General features: G+C 36.0%; 3 protein-coding genes, 1 long non-coding RNA gene and 1 pseudogene across 9 annotated transcripts; 3 read left to right on the forward strand and 2 right to left on the reverse strand.

The window, feature by feature from the left end:
- Positions 2,205-5,750, forward strand: LOC18792424 (cyclic dof factor 1). Its single transcript, XM_020555088.1, has 2 exons — positions 2,205-2,833; positions 4,066-5,750. The coding sequence occupies exons 1-2, from the start codon at positions 2,594-2,596 to the stop codon at positions 5,371-5,373; spliced, it is 1,548 nt and encodes a 515-aa protein (XP_020410677.1). The 5' UTR covers positions 2,205-2,593; the 3' UTR covers positions 5,374-5,750.
- Positions 9,148-10,872, forward strand: LOC18789735 (probable calcium-binding protein CML45). Its single transcript, XM_020554918.1, has one exon. The coding sequence runs from the start codon at positions 9,892-9,894 to the stop codon at positions 10,390-10,392; it is 501 nt and encodes a 166-aa protein (XP_020410507.1). The 5' UTR covers positions 9,148-9,891; the 3' UTR covers positions 10,393-10,872.
- LOC109947106 lies at positions 10,954-12,417 on the forward strand (annotated as a pseudogene).
- On the reverse strand, positions 12,711-15,688 carry LOC109948941. Of its 6 annotated transcripts, XR_002271440.1 has the most exons (7): positions 15,244-15,688; positions 14,904-14,982; positions 14,406-14,438; positions 14,049-14,111; positions 13,842-13,936; positions 13,343-13,486; positions 12,711-13,047 (listed from the first exon to the last, which is right to left on the reverse strand). It is a non-coding gene; the product is annotated as an uncharacterized LOC109948941 (long non-coding RNA). The 6 variants fall into 6 exon arrangements; XR_002271405.1 differs by lacking the exon at positions 14,406-14,438 and having other exon boundaries at positions 15,244-15,670; XR_002271443.1 differs by lacking the exon at positions 13,842-13,936 and having other exon boundaries at positions 15,244-15,670.
- LOC18790530 (myb-like protein AA) lies at positions 17,115-19,447 on the reverse strand. Its single transcript, XM_007226468.2, has 3 exons — positions 18,578-19,447; positions 17,938-18,444; positions 17,115-17,678 (listed from the first exon to the last, which is right to left on the reverse strand). The coding sequence occupies exons 1-3, from the start codon at positions 19,188-19,190 to the stop codon at positions 17,362-17,364; spliced, it is 1,437 nt and encodes a 478-aa protein (XP_007226530.2). The 5' UTR covers positions 19,191-19,447; the 3' UTR covers positions 17,115-17,361.

A 26,607-nucleotide genomic window follows, 5' to 3' on the forward strand; every position in this document is an offset into this window, starting at 1 on the left:
GTTGTCAAAGATAATATATATATATATATATATATATCTATATCTATTGGAGAAAGATGGTGACTTTGAATTTCCAAGCAAAAGAGATTTTGACTTTTCGTACTTGAATTGGATGCAATCGTTTTATGTCGGCCAACAGAACAAGTTGTAGTAAGTTTTTTATTCCGGGAGTACAAGCGATAGTGTAAATTATATAAAAAAAGATTTTATACACAACAAAAATGATATGGGAGTTCAAATTTAAGACCTCTAATCTAAAAGTCAAGTCCTTTTATATTAGGCTAGACCTGTTTGACAAGTTATAGCAAATATAAAGCCTTGAATTTTGAGTATTTCTTTTGTTTGAAAAATAAAAATAAAAAAAGAAAGAAAACAGAGTGTGCTTGCTTTGCGTAAAGAGGATGATGACATCCTTCTATCACCCTCATAAAAATGCTATAATTGCTTAAAAGCCTAAAAGGTAGTTCAAATTCACTTGACCACCATAATTCCACCTGTACACTGAGCCAGCCACTGCTTCAAATATAATAATAATATAATAATATATTGGTAGAGGATTCAATGCATCTCTTTAAAATGGCAACCACAAATAATAGAACGTAATTTTACACAAACTATGTATTTGCTTATGTGTCTTTGTCTTTGTGCTTTTTCTAATGTTGTGTTTGCAAGTAATGGAACTTTTTCTTGACAATAACCAAAAAAAGAACATCTCAAAGCTCCATTTTGGAGCTATATTATAATAAATTCTGTCGTTTTAGAATTCTATGTAATTTTAATTATTTTTATTGAAAATAATAAAAAAAAATTATTATAAAAATCAAAATGAGCCCAATGCATTAATAAAATGGAGGCAATTCCAAACTATGTCGTTTATAGCTGATAGATTTGAATTCAATATCAACAAGAGTTTCATTCCAAGTGCTCTGACAACGGCGTGTGTTCGCAAATGCTACAGATGATTACATCCCACATAACAGAATAATTGTGCTAAATGATGTAATAAATAAATATATGACGGCATCAAAACCAAATAAATACAATTTTGTTACCCGAAAAAAGAAATCTCTATTACAAATTTGGAGAGCCACAAACAAGAACAGGATTTTCTGTGTCGACAGACTGAGAGAGAGTGCCATCAGCTTGGAACTACGGAATGAACGGCGGTGATGATCAGATGACCTTTTCAGTACGCTTTTTGCAGGTGGGCCCCACAACCACCCTACTTTCAATGTTCAATGCGGTGACCCCGCGGGTCCACCTGCCACGTGTTTTCTACTGCAAGCGACCTTTTTCACAAACACACCTATAACTTCCCACAGCTGGCAAAGGCCATTCGGGCGTTGCTCTGCTCCAAAAAGCTACACAATAATTTATAATAAAAAAATTAAAAGAATAAACTAGGACAATTTTCGGAAAGGAAGAGAAGTAATTTTACAGGCTAATTCTTTTCGAGTGTCGGAAAGTGTTTGATACCAATTGTTTTTCCAAAGACAAAGTATGTGTGTAGAATTTCATAGACATTTTCTTTCCTTTGTACTTTTTTGAATAGAAAAATATATCCATACTGCTAGTTTATCAAACCAAATTCAAACATGCTAACTTGCACGTTTCCATATCATTTACAATTTGCCTACATTTTTCATATTCCCTAAACCCATTTTTCAATATACTAGAGAGAAATACTATTAAATTAATAAGTTTGACAAGGTAATATTTCATTTGGTAACTTTAGTAAAGAATGCTTTTATTAGATTACTTTCCAAATTGGCAAACTTCATTACTTACTAGTCATAGTAAGTAATTATAAGTCTCGTTCATTTTTTTAGGAAACCTCGACATCAAACTTCCACAATTAATAGTAAGTATTTATGAGTCTCACTGTCTTCTACGAAAATCTGACACACAGTATAACTGTAAAGGAATTTGAAAAGGTTCTTTAACAATTAACAAATTTTTTTAGGACAATTCGACATTAAATTTTTATAATTAATAATAAGTATTTATAAGTCTCGCTTGTCTTCCACGAAAGCATGACACGCAGTGTAAATGTATAGGGATTTGAAAAAGTTCTTCTCCTTTTGCAACTAACAAAAAGAATTTCAAGAGTACTTATCCAAACAATTTATTATGTTGTAAATTATTTAAGTTTGGAGAAGGCAGGCAGGTGAAGGCAAAGGAAAAAGGAGTAATTGTGGGGGAAAAAAGGGTGAAATGGAGGGGAGGGGGGTTTTTGCTGACATGGAAGGGAAAAAAGAGAGGACAAAAGAAAGCACTATCTTTTGAAGAAATGTGGGGGAATCCAACAGCGCGAAAGATCTCAAAGGCCACATACAATTTGTGGCTCACAAATCTCCCCCTTTGATGATGTGGCATTCCCCACCTCGTTAAACCCCACTACCATTTCACCCTTCTCTTCTCTAAACTTCTCTTCCTCCCCCCCTCCCTCCTCCTCGATCAAACTCAAAAACCACACCAACTACAGCAACATACGCAAACACCCAAAACACTTGGAACTCTGTGTCTTTGTGTCTTTCTTCGTTTGAAACACAAAGAGAGACTCTTTTATTGGGTTTTAATCAAAATTACTAGAATGTCTTCCGAGAGTGAAGGCCCCACGATAAAGCTCTTTGGAAAGACCATACCTTTGGCTTTGGCGCCACTGAACCATGAGGCTTCTTCCGCCATTGATGAGTCTTGTGGAGCCGTTGATTCTGATATTGCTGCCACTGCTTGTGGTGGTGGTGTTCAAGACTGTTCTGATGACAAGCAAAAGCTTTCTTCTTCAGCTACTACTAATTCGCTTGAAGGGAACTCAACGAGAGTGGACAAGGTATGTTTGAGTTTCAATTATTTTCTATGAAAAGTTGCTGCTTTTTTTATATTCTAAGAACAACCCATCATTTATCAGAAGCTCAGAATTGTAAATGGGTTGATTTTACTACGGAGTTTGTGATTTTGGGATCTGATCTCACAATTGAAATACTTAATCATCCCGATTGTTTGTAGTTTTGTAATCAAGATTGTCAATTTGGCCAGTGTTATTCTTGGTTTTTTTTTTGTCCTTTTGGTTATCTCGAGGTTGTCTATTTTATGGTCATTGTGGGACTTGAGGATTACGTCATGATATTCGGATGCTGTATTTCAAGGATGTATTGGATTTACGAGTCTTTTTCTGGGTTTAGTTTGATTCTGTTCAAGTTTTCCAAAATTGGGTTCTTTTTCAATATGATTAGTTACACAAGTTTTAAGCTTTTTTGGTTAACATTTTAATCATTAAGTTCTCGTTGAGGATTAAAAGCTGTTTTAATGGTTTGGAGAGGGAACCAGAAAGCATGGATTAGAAAAGGCTTAACTTTTTAAGACTGCACTTTAGCAGTAATTATGCTTTTGGTTATGGGACTTTTTCCATGGATTGATTTGCTTACTCTGTTTTTTCTCAGAAGCATTTATCCATTTATGTCAAATTTGTAGATTGACATGGCTGGCAAAAAATTTAGAGAGAAGAGAAAAGCGTTTTCTATAATTTTCTTCATTTTGGTCAGGATTGAATTACTCTTGTCAGTTCAACAGCTTCTGATACTTCCCAGATGTGCTTTTGGTTTTTCTGCAGTGATATAAATGTTTTCCCCACAAGCCTGTTCTACCTTTTCTTTCTGAACAAACTTTTCTGTTTTGCTTAGTTTTTCTATAACAACTCCTTTGCTTTTCTTTGGCTCCCTTGTTATCTAATTTTAATTCCCCTTGATGTGTTAGTAAATGGTAAAGTTTCTGAATAATAATAAAAGTTTATATGTATCGACACATGAAAGCTGATTGCTGTCTAAAATGGCTATCTACAAAGTTTTCATAAATCAATGTATTAGCTTGTGTGCCTTCAACAATCTGTCTATCAGTAAGGAATATGGATTATACATCAGATGAGATTTTTCATCTAATTTTATTCTTCTTTAGTTTTTTATGTCTTTAAGCCTAGTTCAGGGTTCCCTACATATTTTTGTTTCAATTTACTGAAAAAACAGCTACAGCACTTTTCTGATCAGACCTTTTTGTTTGAAATATTAGGAAACAATATCAGAGAAGGAACTCACAGCTGAGAAGCAGGAAGATGATACCTCATATCAAATCACAGAAGACTTAAAAACTCCTACAACATCATCTGGAATTAGCGAGAATCCTAAAACGCCATCAGTTGATAGAGAAACTTCATCTCTGAAATCCTCTAATAATGGAGACCAGAGTGAGGCCAGTTGCTCACAAGAAAAGACTCTAAAGAAGCCAGACAAGATACTTCCATGTCCTCGATGTAATAGCATGGACACCAAGTTCTGTTATTATAATAATTACAATGTCAACCAGCCTCGCCATTTCTGCAAGAACTGTCAGAGATACTGGACTGCTGGAGGAATCATGAGGAATGTGCCTGTGGGTGCTGGTCGTCGCAAGAATAAAAACTCTTCAGCTTCACAATATCGTCACATGTTAATGTCAGATGCTCTGCAAACAGCTCGTGCTAGTGCTGCAAATGGTGCACACAACACTACTTTGGGAAGCAATGGTACTGTCCTGACCTTTGGTTCGGATTCTCCTCTTTGTGAATCAATGGCTTCTGTATTGAACCTTGCAGAGCAAGCACAAAATTGTACTCAAAGTGGGTTCCATAGGCCTGAACAAAGAATTGGGGTTTCTTCCATACCAGGAGATAATAGGGATGCCCACTCAAGTGGATCTTCTATTACAGCTTCAAATTCATCAGAGAGGGGAGGTAAAGTTGGTTTACAAGAGCCAGCGATTAAAAGCTGTCAAAGCTTCCCTCCTCAAGTACCATGCTTTCCAGGCTCCCCTTGGCCTTATCCATGGAACTCAGCTCAGTGGCCCTCTGGAATGCCTCCACCTCCTTTCTGCCATTCAGGCTTTCCAATATCATTCTACCCTGCACCACCATATTGGGGCTGCACTGTACCGGACTCTTGGAATTTACCAAGTCTCTCCTCACCATCCTCTACTCTTAGCCACTGTGCTACAAGCTCTGGTCCAAATTCCCCAACCTTAGGGAAACATTCAAGAGATGAGGACATTCTTAATCCAGCCAGCTCCCAGAACGAAGATCACGCGAAGAATAACACTTCAGATGGATGTGTTTGGATTCCAAAAACATTAAGGATTGATGATCCAAGTGAAGCAGCAAAGAGCTCCATATGGGCAACATTAGGCATTAAGAATGAAAAGGGAAATTGTACTAATGAGGGAGGTCTCTTCCAGGCATTTCAATCAAAGGGAGACGAGAAAAATCACGTGGTTGAAGCGTCTCCAGTGTTGCAAGCCAATCCTGCAGCCTTGTCCCGGTCACTCAACTTCCATGAGAGAACATGATCACAGCTGAAGTCAGAGTTGTAAACTTTCACAAGGTGATGGAAGGGAGTTTACCTCCCTGCCACTTTTTGCTGCTGACAAATTTTACCATAAGCCAATATTGTTGATCACCCTTGGTGTTGGAACTTCTTTCCTAGAAGTTACAGCATACAACCGATAATCACTTTGTAGGAGAGCAAAGCTGTTTCTGACTAGATCATATAGACTTCTTTTTTTTGGGTTAAATCTCTGTGTGACATCATGGACAGGTCTTTTTTATTTTCACCTTAGGTAGATGGTTCAGCAAGTGTTTGTATACATATGTGAGGTAGCATAAGATAGCTAATAAAAATATGCGTCAAAATCCACTATTTGTTGAATAAACTTCATTTTTCTCAGATGCTTTCCGTAGCTGCTACAATGGAACGTGTTTCTCTCTTGTTTTGTTTTTGACCAAACCAAGGAGACTGCAATGATATAGATTTTCTATTTTCAGTGTTCAGAATTTAAAAATATATGTAAGAAAGCTAGTGGGGAAACAGTTTAGAAAACTGAGGATTCAAAAGATATTGTATAAAAAAAAGTCTTTGTTGTAGGCCCCCAATTGTGGAGATAAGCTTTGAACTAGTGTCAATACGCGAGGCATCTATCTCTTTCAAAAACAAACGAATCCAAATTTGTAAAATACCAAAAAGTGTAATCACTCTGAGCCAAGTATATCCACAAACACAAAAAGTGGCTTTTCCTTTTTCTAGCTATTTCACTTTCTTGGATAATATTTCAAAATCGCACTCCATTTATGTTTGCGTCTCTCATCCATCCTCCAACAGCAACATTCAGATATTTCCTTGTCTTTGTTGTCGCTAGCAGCCCACAATTTCTCCACAAAATTAGTTGTTATGGGACCCATGCATGTGATTCCAACATAAAAAAATTCAGAATTTTCACATATATATTCCTATGCCGACGTTGAAACTAACTTATTTTCATGTGGATATTATTGTAGATAGGAAGAAAAAAAGGGAGGGATAGTAGAAAATAAATGACGTATACACTGTAATAATATTCGAACGTCTACATAGGAGAAAATCTGTGTAAGTATTTATCCCATACTAAACAACACAAACAAAAGAAAATCACAATATCCTGATTTTAGCATTTATCGGTCAGTAATATATGTGACATTCATCCAAATATCCATGAAAACTCATGTGGTCCTCATCTGTTGCATGCTAACATCCAACCTTTCAAGCAACTAAAGTAAAGTTAACATCAAACCTTGCTCTTTGTTATGCTCTTTATTGGTTTCGTATGTGCCAATTGGTTTTTCTTTTCTTTTTTTTATTTTTTTAAATTAAAAAAATTAATGAGTAGTTGTATTCCATAAAAATAGAACTAATTATTTGATTTTGTTTTTTAATTTTTAATTTTTTTAATATGAAAAAAAAATATATAAATTTATTATATTATCCTCATTTAATTAATAATTTCAATTCTTCATGTTTACTTTACCCAATGACATTTTCAAGCAATTTTTCAAGTGGTCCTCATCTGTTCCATGCTAACATCCAACCTTTCAAGCAACCAAAATCAAGTTAACATCAAACCTTGGTCATTATTATGCTCTTTATTGGTTTTCGTATGATTTTTCATTATTATGTGCCAATTGATTTTTCTTTTCTTTTAACAATAAAAGTAAAATGATAATGGGTACATAAAAATAGGACTCATTATCTGATTTTGTTTTTAATTTTTAATTTTTTTAATATGAAAAAATGTGAAGTTACTATATTATCCTCATTTAAGTAATAATTCCAATTCTTCATGTTTTCGTTACCCAATGACATTTTCTGATACTTTAAAAAAGATAATACAGAAAAAGGTTGCCTGAGTTGAAAACAATTTTTTTATTTTTTTTTTATGTTTGTTTGAATAGAAAAGTTCTCCCAGACCTATGAACAACCTTACTTAGTCCCTGTCCAAAATTGTTTTCGTAAGAAAAAGACAATTAAGAAAAATATGTTCTTCTTTAAAGAAAGAAAAAAATGTAGTGAGGAAAAGTCAAGTCAAACTTTTTTCCGTTAAAAGAGCTTTTAATTTTTAATAATGTTTACCATGTCAATCTTTTGAAATGTTATCTTAATATGTGGCATGCATGCCTACCAATATATCATTGAAGGACTCTATCCTTTCGGAAAGCTTAAGCCTTAAGGTGTTACATTTATACATTGATAAGGACTTCAACTAAAAACCTAGTTAGAACAACTCCAATTAATCTCCAACACATTTCCATCTTAGAGTTTCAGAAAAACAATTTTCAAATACACCACCAAAACCCACTTGCCTTCGTTTTTTTTTTTTTTTTTTTTTTTTTTTGGGGTGTGTAAATGCACATGAGTCTGACATGTCGTTTTGATGATGCATCATGCCTCCTTATTGGGTGAGAGTTCTTGTGTTGTGCCCTGGGTGAAATGGTGGGCGCAATTTTATCATGAGATGTTGAATTTTAGTTTATGGCATGACTTTGTATTGGGTTCATTTGGGATGGATGGATGACTGACTGACATGACATGATGAAACCTATCATATTATTTCCACTAAATTATTTTGGAGAGTAAGTGCTTGGAAAATGTTTCAGAAGAAAGGTTCCTTTCATGGGAAAAGTAGGGGAAATGCACCTTTTGGAGTTCCATCCAAAAACTAAAAGCTAGATGGAACTTTGATTGCTTGTTACCATACCTCTACTTCTCTTATTTTAGGTAGTGGGAAAAGACTCCAACTGAAGATAAGTTAAAAAAACAACATTATAAACATAAGAGATGTAAGACATTCACTCTAGATAAATCAAAACCTGAAAAAGGCTAATAAGTCTTTGTTTTTTATAAAAACGATATTCTATTTTAATCTAATTTAAATTATAGAAAATCGAGTGTAGAATGAAGAGCACATCCATTCTAACCAACTTGACTAAACCATGTCTTCTTATTAATTACTGTTATTATTTGTTCGTAACATTACACATTTTGTAATTAATTAGTTACCATTTGCAAATTGAGAGTGGAAAAACTAAAAACCAAGAGAAATCAATGCTGGGCTTCAAAGCTTCCAAGCCCGAACCGAGTTTGAAGTTGGGCCCGAATTATGTAGCACACCTTAAGACCTTGTCTCTGCTTTATCCATGGAGGACATATCAACAAACTCAACTCAAGTGGGTTGCCCTTGTTTTCTTAGGATTCTTTTCTTCGATATTAGAAATCAAGCCAATGAAAAGTTGGAAATTTGTTTCCTTTGGGTCCGAAATATCCAGGAACAAATAGGAAGGATCTGCAGTTGAGGAAATTGGACATATATAGGCCCTCAGAAGGCCTCCAAAGTGCCACAACACAAGTCTACAAGGGGAGGGGACCTCTTGCGAATTATTATGATGTAAATTATGAGCATAAAATCATTAGTGTAAACTGCACTGTTTCTTACACGCACTGGCGGACCCATAAATTTTTTTAGCGGAAGTGCAATATTGACTAAGTATGAAAAATGGTTTTTTAGAATAATCATTTTCTCAAGATAATTTTTAGCGGCTTTTATTCCTTACACATCAAATAAGAAAACTTGATTTTATGAGATTTTATTATGAAGTATATATTGACTTAATGAGCCATCATTTTTAGCCTAAATTGTATTTTGCACTAAAATCAATTTTTCATATTTTGATTTGGTGGGAATTTGATTTTCTAGTATTTTTATTTGAATCCAAATAGGGGGTACTTCCTTATTTACATTGTAAACTTAAGTAAATTGAGTAATATAAAAATAAATAAAAATAAAAGGACAAAGACATTTACTTAAATGGAAATAAGGTAATTTATACACCAGTTGAGCAAAGGGGCAATTTGAAACACCTACAATAATTTTTCCGATAAGAGGAAGTGCAGATGCACCTCGTTGCGCCTTAATGGATCCGCCACTGCTTACACGCAAGAAAAAAAAAAAAGGTAGCCCCTCCCAATTTCCTGGAAGTTTCAGAATGTTCTTGGAATTCCCCAGGAGACATAACAGTCAGTCGCGCACTCACATGTCCAGAAGCACTTTGGAGAAAACTATAATAATTATATATGGATGAATGTGATGTGAACCTTCAGCTTGGCTTGGAAGCTCTTTTTTTTTTTGCTTTTTCTTTGCATGACCTATGAGGAAACCCGTAGAAAGAAGGTTTGGTCTAGACTGGAGGAAACAAAACTGTCATCAACCTTTGTTTGAAAATTAAAACCTCTCTCTCTTAGAAAGTCTCTAGTCCTAGTCCTTTTCCTACTAGGAATAGGAGTGGCTTTTCTATTTAAGTCTGTCCGTTCTAATTAATTCTAGTGCATCCATGGTCTTCCAGGAAAATTGGTGGTGACTTGACACAGAAGTTGAAGACGTTGACGCTTCAAAGGCAAGGCAATTGCTTTTTCTCATCAATATAACAGTGTCGAAGCCTTGGTTGTACTTAAGATACAAAGCCCCATACTTTTTCTCTGCATTAATATTATCAACTTATCCATGGAGGACATACAGAACTTTCTCCAACCCCTTGTGAAATTTGTCTCCACCAGATGGAAGGTTTGGACCAAAACACACAGCCTTAGTTCTGAATTACCACCAACCCATGAGCCTCTCTTTGGCAACAACAAGGCACACGATGAAACAGAACTAAGCAGAGAAGAAGTAGATATGGTGATGGGCCGGCTAGGAATGTGTAATGAACATGAGGCAGAGGGAGACAATATTGGAGAGAGGGTTGGCGCAGAGGAGCTTTGGAGACTGTTTGATGAGGAGGAGCCCAGCTTGGAGGAGGTGAAGGAAGCCTTTGATGTGTTTGATGAGAACAGAGATGGGTTTATAGATGCAGCAGAGGTACAAAGAGTTTTAAGCAATTTCGGTTTCAAGGATGCATTCGGATTGGACGAATGCAAGAGGATGATTAAGGCAGCAGATATGAACCAAGATGGAGTGATTGATTTTGATGAGTTTGTGAAACATATGGAGAACAGCTTTTGTTGACATCTTAATTAATTCCTGTTTTTTTAGAGTCGGTATTTTGTGTAGTTTCCTTATAAACAAATAAAAAATAATATTTATTGGAATTTTGGTTACTCATCTTATTATTTTCTTGTTGTCGTTGAAAAATAAGGCCATGTTTGGTATTCTACTCGAAAAAGTAAACTAAAAAATTATGATTCTTTTTTAAAACATGAGTTTTCAAATAGTGATTTTAAGATCTAAAAACTTGTTTGGTATTAATTCCAAACTCATTTTAAGATGTAAAAATAAAAAATAAAAAAACCAGAAACCTTAATCCTCAAATTGAAATTAACAAAAGAAAAGGAAAAAGATGTGAGGCATAAAACGTATCAATTTTGGTGGTGTGCAACAACTCCCCGACACCATGTTAGGGTCGGAAAATGACGGGAATTTTTGCCATCCCTAGATGAGAGAGACAGAGACAGAGCGACAAGAGAGAGAGGAGAGAGACAGAAAGAAAGAAACAACCGTATAACTTAACTTTTTTTATTTTTAATAATGGGGTGTTTTTGAATTTTTTTTGGATTTGAGTTTTTAAAAATGGGCCTATCAAACAAGGTTTTTGGGACTTTCAACTTAAAATCTGTTTTTGAGTTTATAAAATTGGATTATCAAACGGCCCTAATTGTCTCCCTATTCTTAAAGAATTTGTTTTCAATTGTTAGTATATAGAGGCCACTTCTCATCATCATTTCTTTTCTTGTTCTTTTGTTCTCTGTTCTGCTTTTCGTTTCTGTTTCAACGTTATAGTCATGTCCAGTTTTAAAACAAGAAAACTTGTCGTAGGACCCCGACTGTCAGCTTCAGCAGTGGGGGATGGACAAGTCTTCCAGTGCTCATCTTTTTTATTCTTGATAAGTTATAGAACCCATTGACCATGTTCGTTTTTCTGCCGTTTGCAAGCAATGGCGTTCTATGTCCAAACTCTATAATCATGCAACGCAGCAGTGGCGCAATAAACAACTTCCCCCATGCTCTTGATCCCAAACAAGGATGACGACGGTGACTGAGGAAGGGTGTTGTACAACATTTCTGAAGGAATAATCTACAACAATATTGAATTGCAAGTGCCTTTTAGTAAGAGGAGGTGTGGCTTTAGCCATGGTTGGTTGGCCACAGTAGATCCAATAAGGGGTGATCATAACACTCAGTAATCCTTTCACCAAAGCAAATCCCATTCTTCTCCCTCCCCTTATAGGCCGTGTCAGAATATATGAAAACTCCTACTACAAGCATTATGTTCGTAAGGTGATTCTTGTCCACTCATTCCGCTCTTAATCCGGAGAATTATGTGGTTGTAGCACTTTACCATAGCTGGTTCCGGTTGGTTTTCATCAAGGCAGGCCAAAGCTCTTGGACTTACCTCAAGGATGGATGTTTATATGGTGATGTTATATTCTATAAAAATCAAGTATACGCAGTTAGACAACTTGGAGCGATTTGGTCATTTGATGTTTGTAGCAGTGATATTAAAAACTCTTTACAGCTAAAGCTACTCACACATCCAGAGCCATTCCAAGATTATGGTTTTCATGCATATCTTGCGGAATCAACTAAGGGAGACTTGTTGCATATCCTAAGAAATTATGCGCTAATGGACGGTTTTTTTCAAGCATAATAATAGGCGGACTACGGGCTTTGAGGTTTACAAGTGGGTGTTCGAGGATGAAGATGGATCTATTAGGCACAAGGTTGAGTTGAAAAGCATAGGAGACGGGGCTCTGTTTGTGGGCGACAATGATTCAATCTCTGTTTTAGCTTCATAGTTTCCTGGATGCTAGTCAAATTCCATATATTACACTGATGATTACACATCAAGTTATCCTACATTCGATGGTGACCAAGCATTATGATATGGGTATCTTCAACTTGGAGGACGGAACTATCACACAACCTTACCCTCTACGCACCAATTCTCAGAGAGCTATTTGGGTTGTGTCACCCTTTCATGGACTATGTCAGCTTCTAGTTCATCTTACATTTCATGGCTTGTCCCTTGATTAGTTACAATGTTTTCGGAGGTTTCTCCTTTATTTATGTGTTGTACAATCATAACTCTTTGCTTTAAGTGTTGTTTGATGGACTATGTCGGCTTCTAATCACTACAAGAAAAACGTTTATTAATGGCCCACAAGTTGGTCACAAAAAGTATCGATTTTGGTCACTGAATATAGTCCAAATAATGGCGGTCACTAGAAGCTCGTCACAAATTCTATTTATTGGCCAACATCCAAATATTGGTCACTGAAATGCAAACAATTAATGACTACCTCTATTAGTCGCTAATGAAAATGCTATTAGCGACCGCAAATTTCATCACTGAAGGCTATAATTTGGTCACTAAATGTATGTAGAACAATTGGTGACTAATTTACAATTGTTTGGTCACTTATTAACACTATGAAATGACATCTATTTTTTTTTTTTTCATGAATAGTCTACTAAAGATAAAATCCTGATACCCAACACAAAGTGTATCATATATCATTCCAAAAACTAGATATGAATCAACATTTCTCTCACAAATTCACAAGACATACATCTCTCAAAAACAAAATCTAATGTATTTCAACCAGCACATCTCTTGCTCAATATCTCATGTCTGACCACACCTTCTCTAACTGCTTCCTGAACCTGCATGAAAAAATTGAAGTAATTTCGACCATCAGAACACAAACAAATTAGAGAGTCTAAACATAATTGTACAATGTCCAGTAGAAGGGTTTATACTAGGATTGTTAAAAGGAATAAAAGACTTCAACTGCGCATAATATCTACATGACCATATTTATTGAGTAAAATTCAGAAAGAAAGCCTACAAGTAACAACTAAACTGAATCTTTCACGCAATTAATTCAAAACATGAAGAATTTGTATACTAATAAAAATCCTGCAAATTAATGAACTGTTTGGATTAGTAATTGCATACCTTTAGTGTTGATGTCCCCTTTTAAAGTAGAAGTGAGCTACTGGGGAAGACTCAGACAGTTCATTATCCTGATGTATCACAATGCACCTAAGCAGAGCAGGATCATATCTTTCAAAAGTGAGGTTCATGCTTTTGAGCAGTGTGCTGTAAGATGGTAGCAATGGAAGATATGAGAAGATTAAGCATTGTACATGAAAAATAACATGTGTTAAGTAAAAGGTTCACAATCCTAAATTTCCCTAAACTTGAATGAAATCAGTAATGACTTATAATTCTTATGAGTGTGTTGTCTCATAAAAGAACCACAATCCTAAATTGGCTTTTGCTAGTTAAAAAAATATTAAAATGTGTTAGGTAAATTTAACCACAAGACTAGCGGTCGAAATGCAATTACATACAAAACACAATGCAAAGAAAAGAACCTGAAACACAAGTTATTTTCTAATAATAAAATTAGCACAACTCGCACCAATTACTCAAGCCAAAACTAACAATCAACCTTATGTTCTGCATCCTCAATTAGAATAAGTTTATCCATTGTTGAGAAGGACCCTCTTGATGCTTTGCTATGTATTAATACTTATAAGCCCATTCCTACAAACACAACCAAATACAATGAACCTACTGCTCAAAAAACCCTTCTCTATTGTCTACCATACACATATTTCAGCTAAACATGCAGATCAAATCACTAATCTACACTCACCTTGGATACGCTAACAGATATTCTATGTATGGATGGCCAATGATGAAAACAAAAATATAGAATCTGCATACCATCAATGAATAATAGAATGATATTACTGATTCTTTCATAAGAAAATGAAAAATAAACCAAAAAAATTATATACAATCGTTATATTCATGAAACACAGAACTGATATAGAAATAATGACTGAACCACGTATGTGCGGATGCAGAGCAAATGACATTTTGATTAAAGAATTGTATATACAGCAATAATAAAAAAAATCATGAAACTTGAAACTTAAATCAGAGCTATATCTCAAATCAAAGATAATTAAGACTTCAGTTAAGCATAAAAACAATCTGATGAACAAACCTTCAACTTCCCATAGTTGAGCCAAAAACAGGACTGGATGAAAGACATGTTGAAAAGAAACATATAATAAGAACAAAATAGGAGAAGAAATCGAAAGAACAAAATAGTATTGTTCCATCTTCCCAAAATAGTATTAACATAACTCTTAAGATGATATTTCCTGATCAAATAACTATTTCACATCCACTACTAATTGACATTTGGCAATTTCATATCCCAAAAAATGACAGAGTTCCATAGCAATTCAGCACATCAAGCATAAGTTCCATAACACCCATGTAGTAGCTGAACTTCTTAACCTCACACGCTCAAGAGATGATATTAAACGGGCAAAAGATGGTTGCCCATACCACACAAAGCATTATTATATTTAAAAAATAAAACAATTTGAGCAAGAATAAAACTCCAAGAGAGTATAAGCAAAAGTCACCAATAAGAGTAAAGAAAAAGGCAGCATCAAGATGAAAACCAAACAGCCAGAGATCCAAGATTTCTTACCAGAGGAGCTCATGCTCTTAAAAGGTGCTTTCAGAATAGGATCTCACCAGCTCAAGGTCGTATCTCAAAATCGAAGCATCTGCAACACCAATTAGGAAGTTAGGGCATCAAGCTTTTGGGAATCACAACTCAAAATCGAAATCTCGTCAAGCTCATCACATAATTTTAGCATGATTTCATAGCAATCACACCATTCCGTCTCTGCAGTTTTCGAAACCCCAAGCCGTGCATGCATTGCTTAGATTTGAAAACTTGTGTTAAAACTGAAATCAAACTCAGATTCCAGAAAGGAACCAATATCAAAAGCAAATGAATAACTAACAATCACAATGCAAAATACCAGAGCGATCTTTGAGCGATTTGTTGAAAACCAGCGGAAATGTTTGTGCCCAATCGTACAAACCAAAGCCAATTCTTAGCCTGACCAAAAGACAAGGCTAATCGAACGAAAAAGTAAAGTAATCTTCTACGTTAACTCCATGGTTCAAATTGGAGCAGAGAATTTTGGGGAAGAAGCTACTATAGTTTTCTCTCGACAAAAGTAAAGGCTGAACTTTCTCAGATTTAGAATTTTGGGGAAGAAGATACTGTAGTTGACGGAAGAAAGGAAAGCACTATTTTTAAAATTCTAAAAAAGGTCATTAAAGCCTTAAACATTCGTTTGATAATTTTTTATTTATTTACTTGGTGGTCACTAATAATAAAACAACATTGGGCTGGTTTAAAAACAAGCAATTCCCAGTGACCAAACTGGAACAGATTTTAAAAATTGGTGACTAAACACTAGAAAAAAAGCGTAAAACGTCCCTGAAGAATTAGTGACCCGGTCACTGGGAATTTGGTCACTGCTGACCTTTTTTCTTGTAGTGAATTAATCTTACAATTAATAGAAGTTGTGTTTTTGGAATTTTAATTTAAATGAGGGATAAGCTAATGGGCATTTTTAAAGGTTTTAGCTAATTCACATATTTAAACCATGTATGTTTAAATGTTTTCAAAAACTGTTTGATGTATTCTCATATCTTGAAAATACAAATTCATTTTTGAAAAACTATTTGAAGAAACGTCACCATATGAGCTCTAAGTATATGAGACTGTTCAACCTGAAATTGCTTCGCATTTGTTTTTATGTAATTGTCCTTGAATCAAAATATAGAAGACTTACATATACCAGGTGTAATTCTTTATCGGCGGATGAAGAAATTTACCAAGTTTAACTCCTTATCAAGAGAAGGTTGGTTTAGTACATAAGAGCTTTCGAAATTGTTTGGTGAGGAGGAGGAGGCCAAATAAGCCCCAGACAGGCTCAAGTAAACAGTAGCCTCAGTGAAAAGGAACAGTCTTGAGATAGAAATTTTGTACGAAGGCCCAAAGACTAGTCAGCATTCCCCTATGAACCTCGACACTTGTCTTTAACAGAGGTGGATGAGTTTTCAAGTCAAATTCAAACAATTAGTGGAGTGTGGGCTACTCAATATTATTATTTCCTGCTTTGGGCAACAGATATTGACCAAAAAAACTTCCATACCGAATCTCACGTGTAATTATGTTGCACAGTGAAACCAGTTAATACGGTATTGGATTAATTATATACACCCCTTGACTTGTGAATAGGGACTGCTTTGAGTGTGGATTGGATTATCACATCATGTTACTTGTTTCAGCAGCAGAAAAATAAGCAAATATGCTTGAGAAGTTGTGGACTCTTATCCCACAAAATAGTAAGTACTATTTAAGACAGTTCCAAACGGCTAAAGCCCATGTGCATTGCATTGCATTGCATTGCATGAATTCTCTCCCACTAAGATTCTGCTGATGGGGAAAGCATGTTTTAACAGTTTCCATCATGAATGCATTGGGAGATATATATACATATGCTTGCTTGGTGTTCGGTTGCAGAATTTGTGCCTCAGTTTCAGTCCCCGTGGGAAAAGGATGTTCCAAACAGTTCCAATTCCTCTGTTCTTGTCTTTGTTTGCCTCATCATTTCATCATCATCCCCATTTTATTCTAACTACTCTTTTTCCCAATTATTATTTTTAAACAAGTACAAGATTTGAAAACACACAAAACTTAAGTTAATTCGATCTTCATTTTCTTGAGGTCCATGGAATTCCTAACATGAAACCATAGGAAAATATGGGGAGAGAGAGAAAGAGAGAGAGAGAGAGAGAGAGAGAACAAATGTGACATGTCAATTTGTGACAATAATCTAATTTATTTGTTTCACCTTTTGGCAAGGGTCTCATGCGAGAGTTTGGGGGGTACATAGAAAAAGATGGTGGGATATGACTTAAAGGGACTGATGCAGATTCTTCAATGTCAGCGAGAACTAAAACAACAATCCTTTCTCTTTTACCTCTAATGGCTTCATAGTTTTCTTGGACCACAACCACATTGAGCCCCTTTTCTGATGATTAAGTGAAAAACCCTTTTCAGCTTTTCTTGGCTTCTAACTTCATGTGGCTCCTACCCCAAGAAAATCAATGAATGGTGGTGGAAGGGTCTCATGGTGGCTGCCACCAACTCTGTCCTCATCTGCAGCAGCAGCAGCTGATGGTGAGGGTTTGCTGGCTGAAACTTGACGTGGTGATGCTGATACTGATGAATCTGAGTAACTGTGAAGAAGGTTGTGGTAGTTTGCCTGTTGCATTGCCATCATGTATGGTTGATGGTGAGGATGCAGGTTACATAAATGACCCTCAATATCACTTGAACTATCCCAAGATCTGCTCTGGCTCACCATCCCCATCACCCCCTCATTCCTCTTGGTACCTGCAAAACACAGCCAGAGAAAGTATTGTAACTTATTGTGTGTGCGCGAGAGAGAGAGTTTTAGGCACTAGAAAGGTGACCAATTAAGAAGGGTTGCATTATTCTGGAAAATAGAAGGTTGAGGCCTCGGATCAACAAAGAACAAGACAATGAGGCAAGCTTGTAAAACGGGGAGCCAATAAAGAAACAGCTCAAAAACCAAAGATGCACGAACAGAAAGAATCGTGAGAAAGGAAATGAGGGATCCTGAATGACATACCGGGGAAGAATTCGAAAGGAAGGACTTTTTTGCTTGGGATTGTTTCTTCTTCTTCCGCACTGGTCATGTTGGGTGAGCCATTTGAGCCATAATAGTCAACCCCCCAACCAACAACACCATTATAGCTTGTTCCATATGAGAAAGGAGATAAAGTGCTATTGCTGAGACCTCCATTGTGGGGGAGATTGAGACTACAATAAGATGGAGGCTCTGTACTCCTTGAGACATTGAAGCTTGGATCTTCCTCCATTCTTCTGTAAACAGTTTGACTGAGCTTCCTCCTCCTGTAAGCACTGGATTGTTCTCTGTACTTCCTGGCCATTATAACATGCCAATGGTTCTTGACAGCATTATCAGTTCTTCCAGGAAAGAGCCTAGCTATCATGGCCCATTTGTTTCCATATACTCTATGAGCTTGCATTAGTCTATCTTCTTCTTCTTCAGTAAAAGCTCTTCTGTTGATCCTTGGGTCCAACTGGTTAAACCATCTTAGTCTACAGCTCTTACCTTTTGAACATAGACAAACACAGAGAGATGTGTTAAAGATCAGAATAAACACTAAAAAGCAAAAGAGAGAAGAAAAAAATGGAACAGAAAACATACCTATGGACAAAAGGACTAAAAAATTCTTACTTCTTACCTGATCTTCCTTCCAACTTCTCTGCTATGAGGTTCCAATTCTGAGGGCCATAAAGAGCGACAAGTTCCTTGAGCTTGGAATCTTCTGCAGGCCTCCAATGCCCTCTGGCACAATGTTTTGACTGCCCACTTTCTGTTTCCTTCCCACCAATCACCACATTCTCATTAGGGTACTTCTCATGGTTTATTAGGTTGGCTTTCTGATCATTCATACAAGTCTGATTATTTTCCCCACTCTCATGATCACTGCTGCTATCTGAGCCCTTACCGTCACCAATGTCAGTGTTGTGGTGGTAGTCCTCAGAGCTTCTGTTGTTGCAGTTCCCCATAGGAGGAAAACCCCAAAACCCCCTCCCATTTTCCACTTCAGAAAGCTTTGAGATATAGCTACTCTCCTGAGAAGAAACAGATGAAACAACGCCATAGTTGGAACTAAGTGAAAGAGAGCCCATATCTGCATAAACCATTCCCATTGAACAAGAGGGAGAAGAAGAGGAAAAGGAGGGAGCAGAGGAGAAGCAGCTGAAGGCATTTGGGTTTTCTGTTACATATATAGCCCCATTGTTTGCCATGCCTTCATTTCCTTTCTTGTCACAAATGCTAATGGTTAACATCGAACTGTTACAAAGTCATCTTATAATGGCCTTGAAAAGAGGGAAAAACAATCGACTGTGGAAATAAAAATTATTATAGCACAAAAATGACAGACAGCTGGTGGAAGAGAAAGGACTTGTTTTGCAGTGTTGCAAGAAGGAAAACTAGAAACAGCAAAAATAGCAAATAGTGTTCAGAAACCTACACTACACGGCCTCTCATCTCAGTCTCACTGACTCTGTCTGTATAGGGAGTTGGAGGAGAGAGACAGAGAGAGAAGTGCTTTTAAGTAGTTAACAACCCTGACGACCCTGACCCTATAATTTAACAAGCTCCTTGTATTATTTTACTATTATTCTCTCTCTTTCTTTAACAAATCCCACATCACTCACACGTGTGAAACTTCTCTCTCTCTCTCTCTCTCCATTCATGTTCATGGGGTTGAAGTTGAAGGTTCTTGCTTAAGGCTGTCTCTCTCAAGATTGACAAGAAAGACTCTTAATGTGATGTGTGCTAGCTTGGGCTTGTGCAGGGCTAAGACAATCCTTTCTTTTCAAACCACAGATAGAAGAGCACTTTGACACAAGAGCCCCTCCTTCTGTTGAACACTAGTAAAGAAGAAGGTAGGCCAGCCAGCCAGCAAGCCCTCCATCCATCTTCAGCAGCACTCAGCAAACCTCCTTTTTAACTAGAGTTGAAGGCTGTTTACCTTGGGTTGCAGTTAACCACCTGAAGTTGACCTAACGACCATCACCACCGAACACTTTGGCCATGAATTTGCTTTGATTTTCATGTCCCTTCTTTCACAACTATTATAACAGTCCGAAAAGGCCACTTCCTTAACGTCATTCTAAACCCCACCTCCCCACCTGTTTCTCTGTCTCTTTTAGAATAGAGGGTTCATGTACTTTGAGGAGACATCAATTTTATTTTTTGTATCAGATATAATTCAAGCTTCTAATGACCTTGAATAATTGGTTAAACTTTTAATGTCTAACTAGACTCATTTCTTATTACCCTTACCCTTACCCTAAGAAATAATAGCAGATATCAACAATAAATACTAACATGTATAAAATAATGGAAGGAAACTTCGGTCTTATTTTTAGTTTTCACTCTCTGGAAAACCCAGTTGCAGACGTTTCATTTATTGTATGTCATAGTTTTCACAGGAATGTACTATCTAGGCTTTGAAGAAGTGAGCAGTTTGGGTCAAAATCTTTGAACATCCTGACTCTGCATAATATGATAATTCAAAAGAAAACAAAAACCCATCACAGAATACAGATACACAACTCATAAAAAGATCGAGAGAGTAGATCAGTTAGACCCTCATTTGGTTTTTTTTACTATTCTATTAATGAATGGTCCTCACCATCTGGAGTTTGCTTGAATTTTTCAATTCCTCTACAAAACTCTCCTAGTCAGTTTGTACATACATACCACAGGGGTCCCAGCAAAGCCAAATTACTCATGCACGTTTGTGTGTCACTATTCTCCCCTTTCCCTGTACAGGTTCATGCCTGTAGCATTTAAGATGTATGTATATAATGCATGTGAACATGCTTATGAGATCCCTGTGTTCTTTTGATGTCATCATATCCCACATTGGGAACCTGCAAGACAAACAAATTTCTCTTTAGCCTTGTCATATTCATCCACATAACAACAGTATAAATAAAATGACTAAAACAAAGTTTACAGCATTCTCAAATATTAAACTTCAATTAAGATGGCCATTATTACCAATGGGTTCCTCTATTTGAGGAGAATAACTTGCACGTCACGGGGATAACATTGTTTTGCTATTATCATTCAATCATGTTCCGCTATGATATATAAGTTTTGCTCCTATCTCTGAGCCTACAGATGACATGAAGGATTAGTTATGAGTTAGCAGACAATGTTACTAACTGGGGACATGAGAGAGGAGAAGGGGCTAATAGAAACTCTCCAAAATCCAAAAGACCCCCCATTTGTTACATCTTTCAAAAAACAATAGATCACTCGGTCTCCAACTTTTCAGACCAGATGGGAAGAGAAGTGAAAAAGCATGTGTGTGGGTGTGTGGGTGTGTGGGTGTGTGGGCATTCAATATTGACAGGTAAAAATGAACAGTACTTGGTGTACAGAATATATTGTTCCCATCATCATATCTCCCTCATATTATCTGCCTGCCTTCTCTCACTCACCTCTGCTTTCTTTTGTTGTCTTCTTCCTCTGCCAGTCTGCCCCTCCCACTCCCACGTGTGCCCCCATGTTTGCACGTGTAGAACCAAGGTAAGAGATCTGAGGCCCTTCGCATGAATTATTGAGGACCTTTCTTACCTTGTTACCCATAAAAATTGCAGTAACCAGGATGTGGCATGTAAAAACTTGTACGCAAGTAAAATTCAATGATGATTTAATTTTCACATACACACCAAGCATAGACGATTGCAGGAAGTTTCTATAAAAATATATCTTTATTCATTGATTTATAAGCATGTTGTTTTGAAAAGTAGTGCAATTTCGACAAAGAATACAGAAGAAAAAGAAAAAGACTTGTGTCATATGATGAAACTTGGATTAAAAAGCACGCAATAATTGTGCTGCAGCATCAAATATTCATATAGAAGGAAGAAGGCAAATCAGAGATATGAAAGTCACAGATTGAAGTTTTTTTTTTTCTTTTTTTCTTTCCCTAAAGCTAGCTATAGCCCTATAGGACTCGGTCAAACTGTTCTAAATTACCATCTGTATATATATAAATGCAACCTCAGATCTTATACTTAAATTCCTGTTGTACGTGTTGAATTAATGCAGAAAAGATGTCTCCATAGGCACAGGCCTGATGTTCATTAACTCTAGACATCTTTTCATGTAAACATCTTATCATTTATAATGTTGTTTTTCTTTGGATGTCAATATTTTTTATAACTTGGTAGGGAGCATAACAAATTGTGCATATGAGACAGTGAGGTTTTCTTGTAAAAGGAACGAGAAATCAAAAACTCCCCCAAGCTGATGAACATGTGGTTGAGTTTGTTATACTGAGAGAGAGAGAGAGAGAGAGAGAGAGAGAGCAAGTAAAAAGAACATGCTTTTGGGATGACCAATGTAAGACATGGGAATAGGCTGGCTCATCGTCATCATCTAATAAGGCAGCCAGAAATGCATGAAAGGAAAGGAGTCACAAAGGTCGATGATACAGATGGCCCACCACATAAATTGTAGGACTGTGCCATAAGATTCTATGAAGCTGTTCCCTTGGAACTACATGAAAAGGAAAACCACTGGTGTCTCAGTTCCTATAGGTTAATAGGTAGATATATTTCATAAATAAATAATAATTGATGTAGCAATTCAAAGGTGGTGCTAAAGAGAGGAAGATTGTAATTAAGAATATAAGAAAACATCAAGCATAGGAATAAAAAATTCAACCTCATTTCATTGTCCATTTCTCTCTATTTCTTTACTCGTATCACTTGAGAGAGAGAGAAAAGGGTCAATAAAACGAAAATAGAGAAGTATTTCTCAACATATAGAGATGTAAGTTGGATATAAGCATGGAAGTCAGCCAAGCAAGCCAACTTTGTCTGAGGACACAAGGACATCCATGATATGGAATTCCCTCACCCACAGCATGTGATTGGATTGGAAACAGTTATTGGAGAGGGTTGTCTGGAAAATTGACCAAAATATTTATTTCCTGTCTGTGTTAAATTAAAACACAAGACTTCAGATTAAGGGGTTCGATTACTCTGTTTTATTTTTCACCCTAGTAGTAGAATATGGTGGGTTTTCAGTTTTAGCAATGAATTAATGCATATAAAATGTGTAAAGACTGCTCCAAAATCTACCTGACTTTCTGTCCCTGTTTTCAGCACATTGATGGAGGGGCATTGCGCCTATTAAATTATAATGTTACTTTTCCGCAATTGGTTGAATTTGAGAATTACAAATGAACTAGTTGTGAATCATTGTAATGGAAATGTGTTTAATTAACACTGGTTTTGGAAGGTTTGGCCATTATTGTGGTCAAAATAAGATCTTTCCACATAAAATTTTCTGATTTACGTATATAATGTATAGAAAGATTTCATTGAGGGATCTGGACATTTTTGTAGGGCTCATTTTATATTGTATTTAACTAATTCAAACAGTCTATATTTTAGATAATCATTCAACTATCATCTCCACAAAAAATCACTTGAATCTGATATCGTTTGACTATTCAATTGTGTTATTAAAATTTTAGTACTTTCTTGATGTACGTATTTATAGATTTTGTATGATACAATTGGATGTCGAAACGTTTACCAATTTGTTTAATTTTTTGCAAAGATAATCTATAAATGTATACTTAAAAAATAGATGGTTTGGATCGTTGGAGAAAAATTTGTAAAGTACCCTAAAGGGTATTCTTCAAATAAAATTATTTAAGAGATCCCTCAATATAATAGGAATCAAACTCTGATATTACGTTAGACAACCACTAACTTCGAAAACTTAATCTGACAACTAAAACTTGAAAGACACATGCCTCCATTCCAAACATTTCGTGGTTTAATTAAACAAGATAAAGATGCATTATGATCTAGAGTGTTTTTGGAGAGTAACAAATTTCCATGATTGAACCCAACGAACAAACCATAAACTTATTTCTTTCTTGTCTGGTGTGTGTGAGTGATTAGGAGTTAACAATGGTGTCAACTATGCATGGATGCATGAATGTGCATGCAATACATGGATGATGATGATGGTATGTTGGGGAAGTGGATACCCCTCAAGTAATTGTGCAACAGAAGCCTAAGAACCAACCAAGTCTACAACCTCTCCAGTCAATCAGGATTGAAGCTAGCTATCAAATTACTATTGTGTGCTCAGTACTACGATAAAGCTAGCTACAACTCTACTTCCATGATCTCTCTCTCTCTATATATATATATATATATATATAAATCGTCAGCATTTGTAGGTTTTAAGTTCCAGATATATATTATATATATATATATTAATACTATTCAAGAGAGAGAATATTACCGGTTAGTAAATAATGCTGAGTTAGGTGAATTTATATCCAAAGAAGGGGCAGCATCCAAAGCCATATCATGCCAGATATAGATAATAAAGGTGGGAGGAGTTGGACTGTCATAAGCATTAACGGTCAGTAAGCTCACTTTGAACAGAGAAAAAAAGTAATAAAGAGATGACGCATCATCTCATTGCAGCTTCAATATACTTTTTACCACACTAATTTCCATGATTTCCAAGATGTTAAACAAGTAAAAAAATAAAAATAAAATACTCATTGTACAGTAGGACTGAAGAGCTAGCGCAGTGAAAATGGCTAGTTTATAATAATTGGACCGCATCAGTCTTTCTTTCTTGTTCAAATTAATTTATCTGAATCTGATTGAATAGTGTACTCACTTCTCTCAGTCATCAGTCATCACTCATCTGTACCAAAGGAGGAGGGGGGTGGAGGGGTATAGTTGGGATTTTGTGGTTTGTTTGTACCGTATTAAATATGTAAGAAGTTAAGTAACTGAGAGTCTGAGAGATGGAAGAAGGGAAAGGACAGGGAGGTTGATTTTGTTTGAGATTTTCTTTCATTGATTGGGGAAGAGACGCAGCTTTGTTAACATAGAGGAATTGTCTGTGTACCATATATTTTTGGTTTGGGTTTTCTTTTAAAAAATAAAGTAAAATACTGAGCTTCAATTCAAAGTTGAAAGTTGAAAGTTGATGGGCAAGTAGAACAAGTGATTGTACCAGTCCACGTGCGCTGGAGACCCCTGTGTTGTTTGCAAAGAAACAAAACAGGCCCAACGGTTCATGGTCCTTTTGGACACCGTACCATAAAAGCCTGTCGTCACTCTCACTAGACAAAGATGCATGTGTACCCAAGAAAAATGGTGCCTGGCTTGCTTGCTTGCTTCACCTTCACAGAGAGAGAGAGAGAGAGAGAGAGAGAGAGAGAGAGAGAGTGTTTGGTTTCTTATCTAAGCTAGAACAAACAAGGCATTAAAACAAGAAAAATAAAAACCTTCTGGAGTTTAAGTTACTAAGCTCAATGTCAATACAAAAAAGTCAGGGGTGATTTAAAGATTTCATGTTTTCATTGTCTGGTGTAATCTAGTCTGCAGGAGCATCATGGGATATTTATCCAGAAATAATGAAGATTGCAATTTGTTGCTTGATGTGACAGTTTATAAAGTTTGATAAGTGGTAAGTGTGTGTAGGGCCCATGCTTGTGGTTTTTCAAATGCAAAGTCATGAGAGAAGAGATCATACATCAGCAGCGTTATACTAGCTGTGTGTGCCTGTGATGTGGTTGGTCCATGGATAAATTGGCAAAAGCCTCCTGGACGGTCCTTTTAGAGCACTTCCACCAGTTGACTCTTGCCATGGCAAGATTAGCCCTAGGGCAGGCACTATTTATGTGAATAGTGACTGCCCTAGCCCCCTCCAGTAAAATGTGTTTCCAGCAGTTGGGGCTTGCCATGGCAATTACTATTCATTTTTTTGTTTTTTTCACAATTTTGTTTACTTAAACAATTAATTTGGATAATATTTTCGGATAAGATTTTTGGGTTCCTACGTGTCAATACTATTCATATCGGATAAGATTTTCGGTTTCAAATTTCAGATAAATTTCAGATAAATTTCAAATTTCAGATACATTTCAAAATTCAAATTTCAGATAAATTCAAAATGTCAAATTTCAGATACATTTCGGAATTCAAATTTCAGATAAATTTGAAATTTGAAATTTCATTTGAATTTCAAATTTCAGATAAGATTTTCACCCTCTAAGATTGCGCCGCGTGTCATATCTATCTTTTTTTCCCTTGGCCAGTAGCACCAAACCACATTTGTGCTTGTATAATCTATAAAAAAAAATGAAATGGAAATGCAAGAGAATTTTTAAAATATTGGCAATGCAACATGTAAAAAAAAAACTAATGGAAATTAAAGAATTAATAAAAAAATGCAACATGTATTAAAAAAAAATAGAGACATATTAACAAAATATATAAATTGCAAGAAACATTTAAATAAAAATTAATATGACATAGAAATTAATAGAAGAAAAATGACAAATAATTTACCTCATTGCTAAGATTTTCTCCGCTTCGTTGGTTGTCAATTGCTTTTGCTAAAGCATTTCTCCATTTCCCCAACTCTTTATTAAGAACTTTCCACCTACTGGATAATGCCATTTCCGTACGTGTAGAACCAATTGCCCTTTCACAAAATGCTTGATGAATTTTTTTCCACATATGAGAAAATTTAATCTCATTGCCCGTTACTGGACAATGACTAATTTGGACCCAAGCCTCACACAAGCTAACATCTTCCATCATGCTCCATGCCCCTCCATTTTCATTAGAAGAACCCATAATATGCTAGAAAAAAATTACAACTTGAAAGTGAAAAAATATTGAATAG

This window comes from Prunus persica, chromosome G1, assembly GCF_000346465.2.
Source record: "Prunus persica cultivar Lovell chromosome G1, Prunus_persica_NCBIv2, whole genome shotgun sequence".
Lineage (NCBI taxonomy): Eukaryota > Viridiplantae > Streptophyta > Magnoliopsida > Rosales > Rosaceae > Prunus > Prunus persica.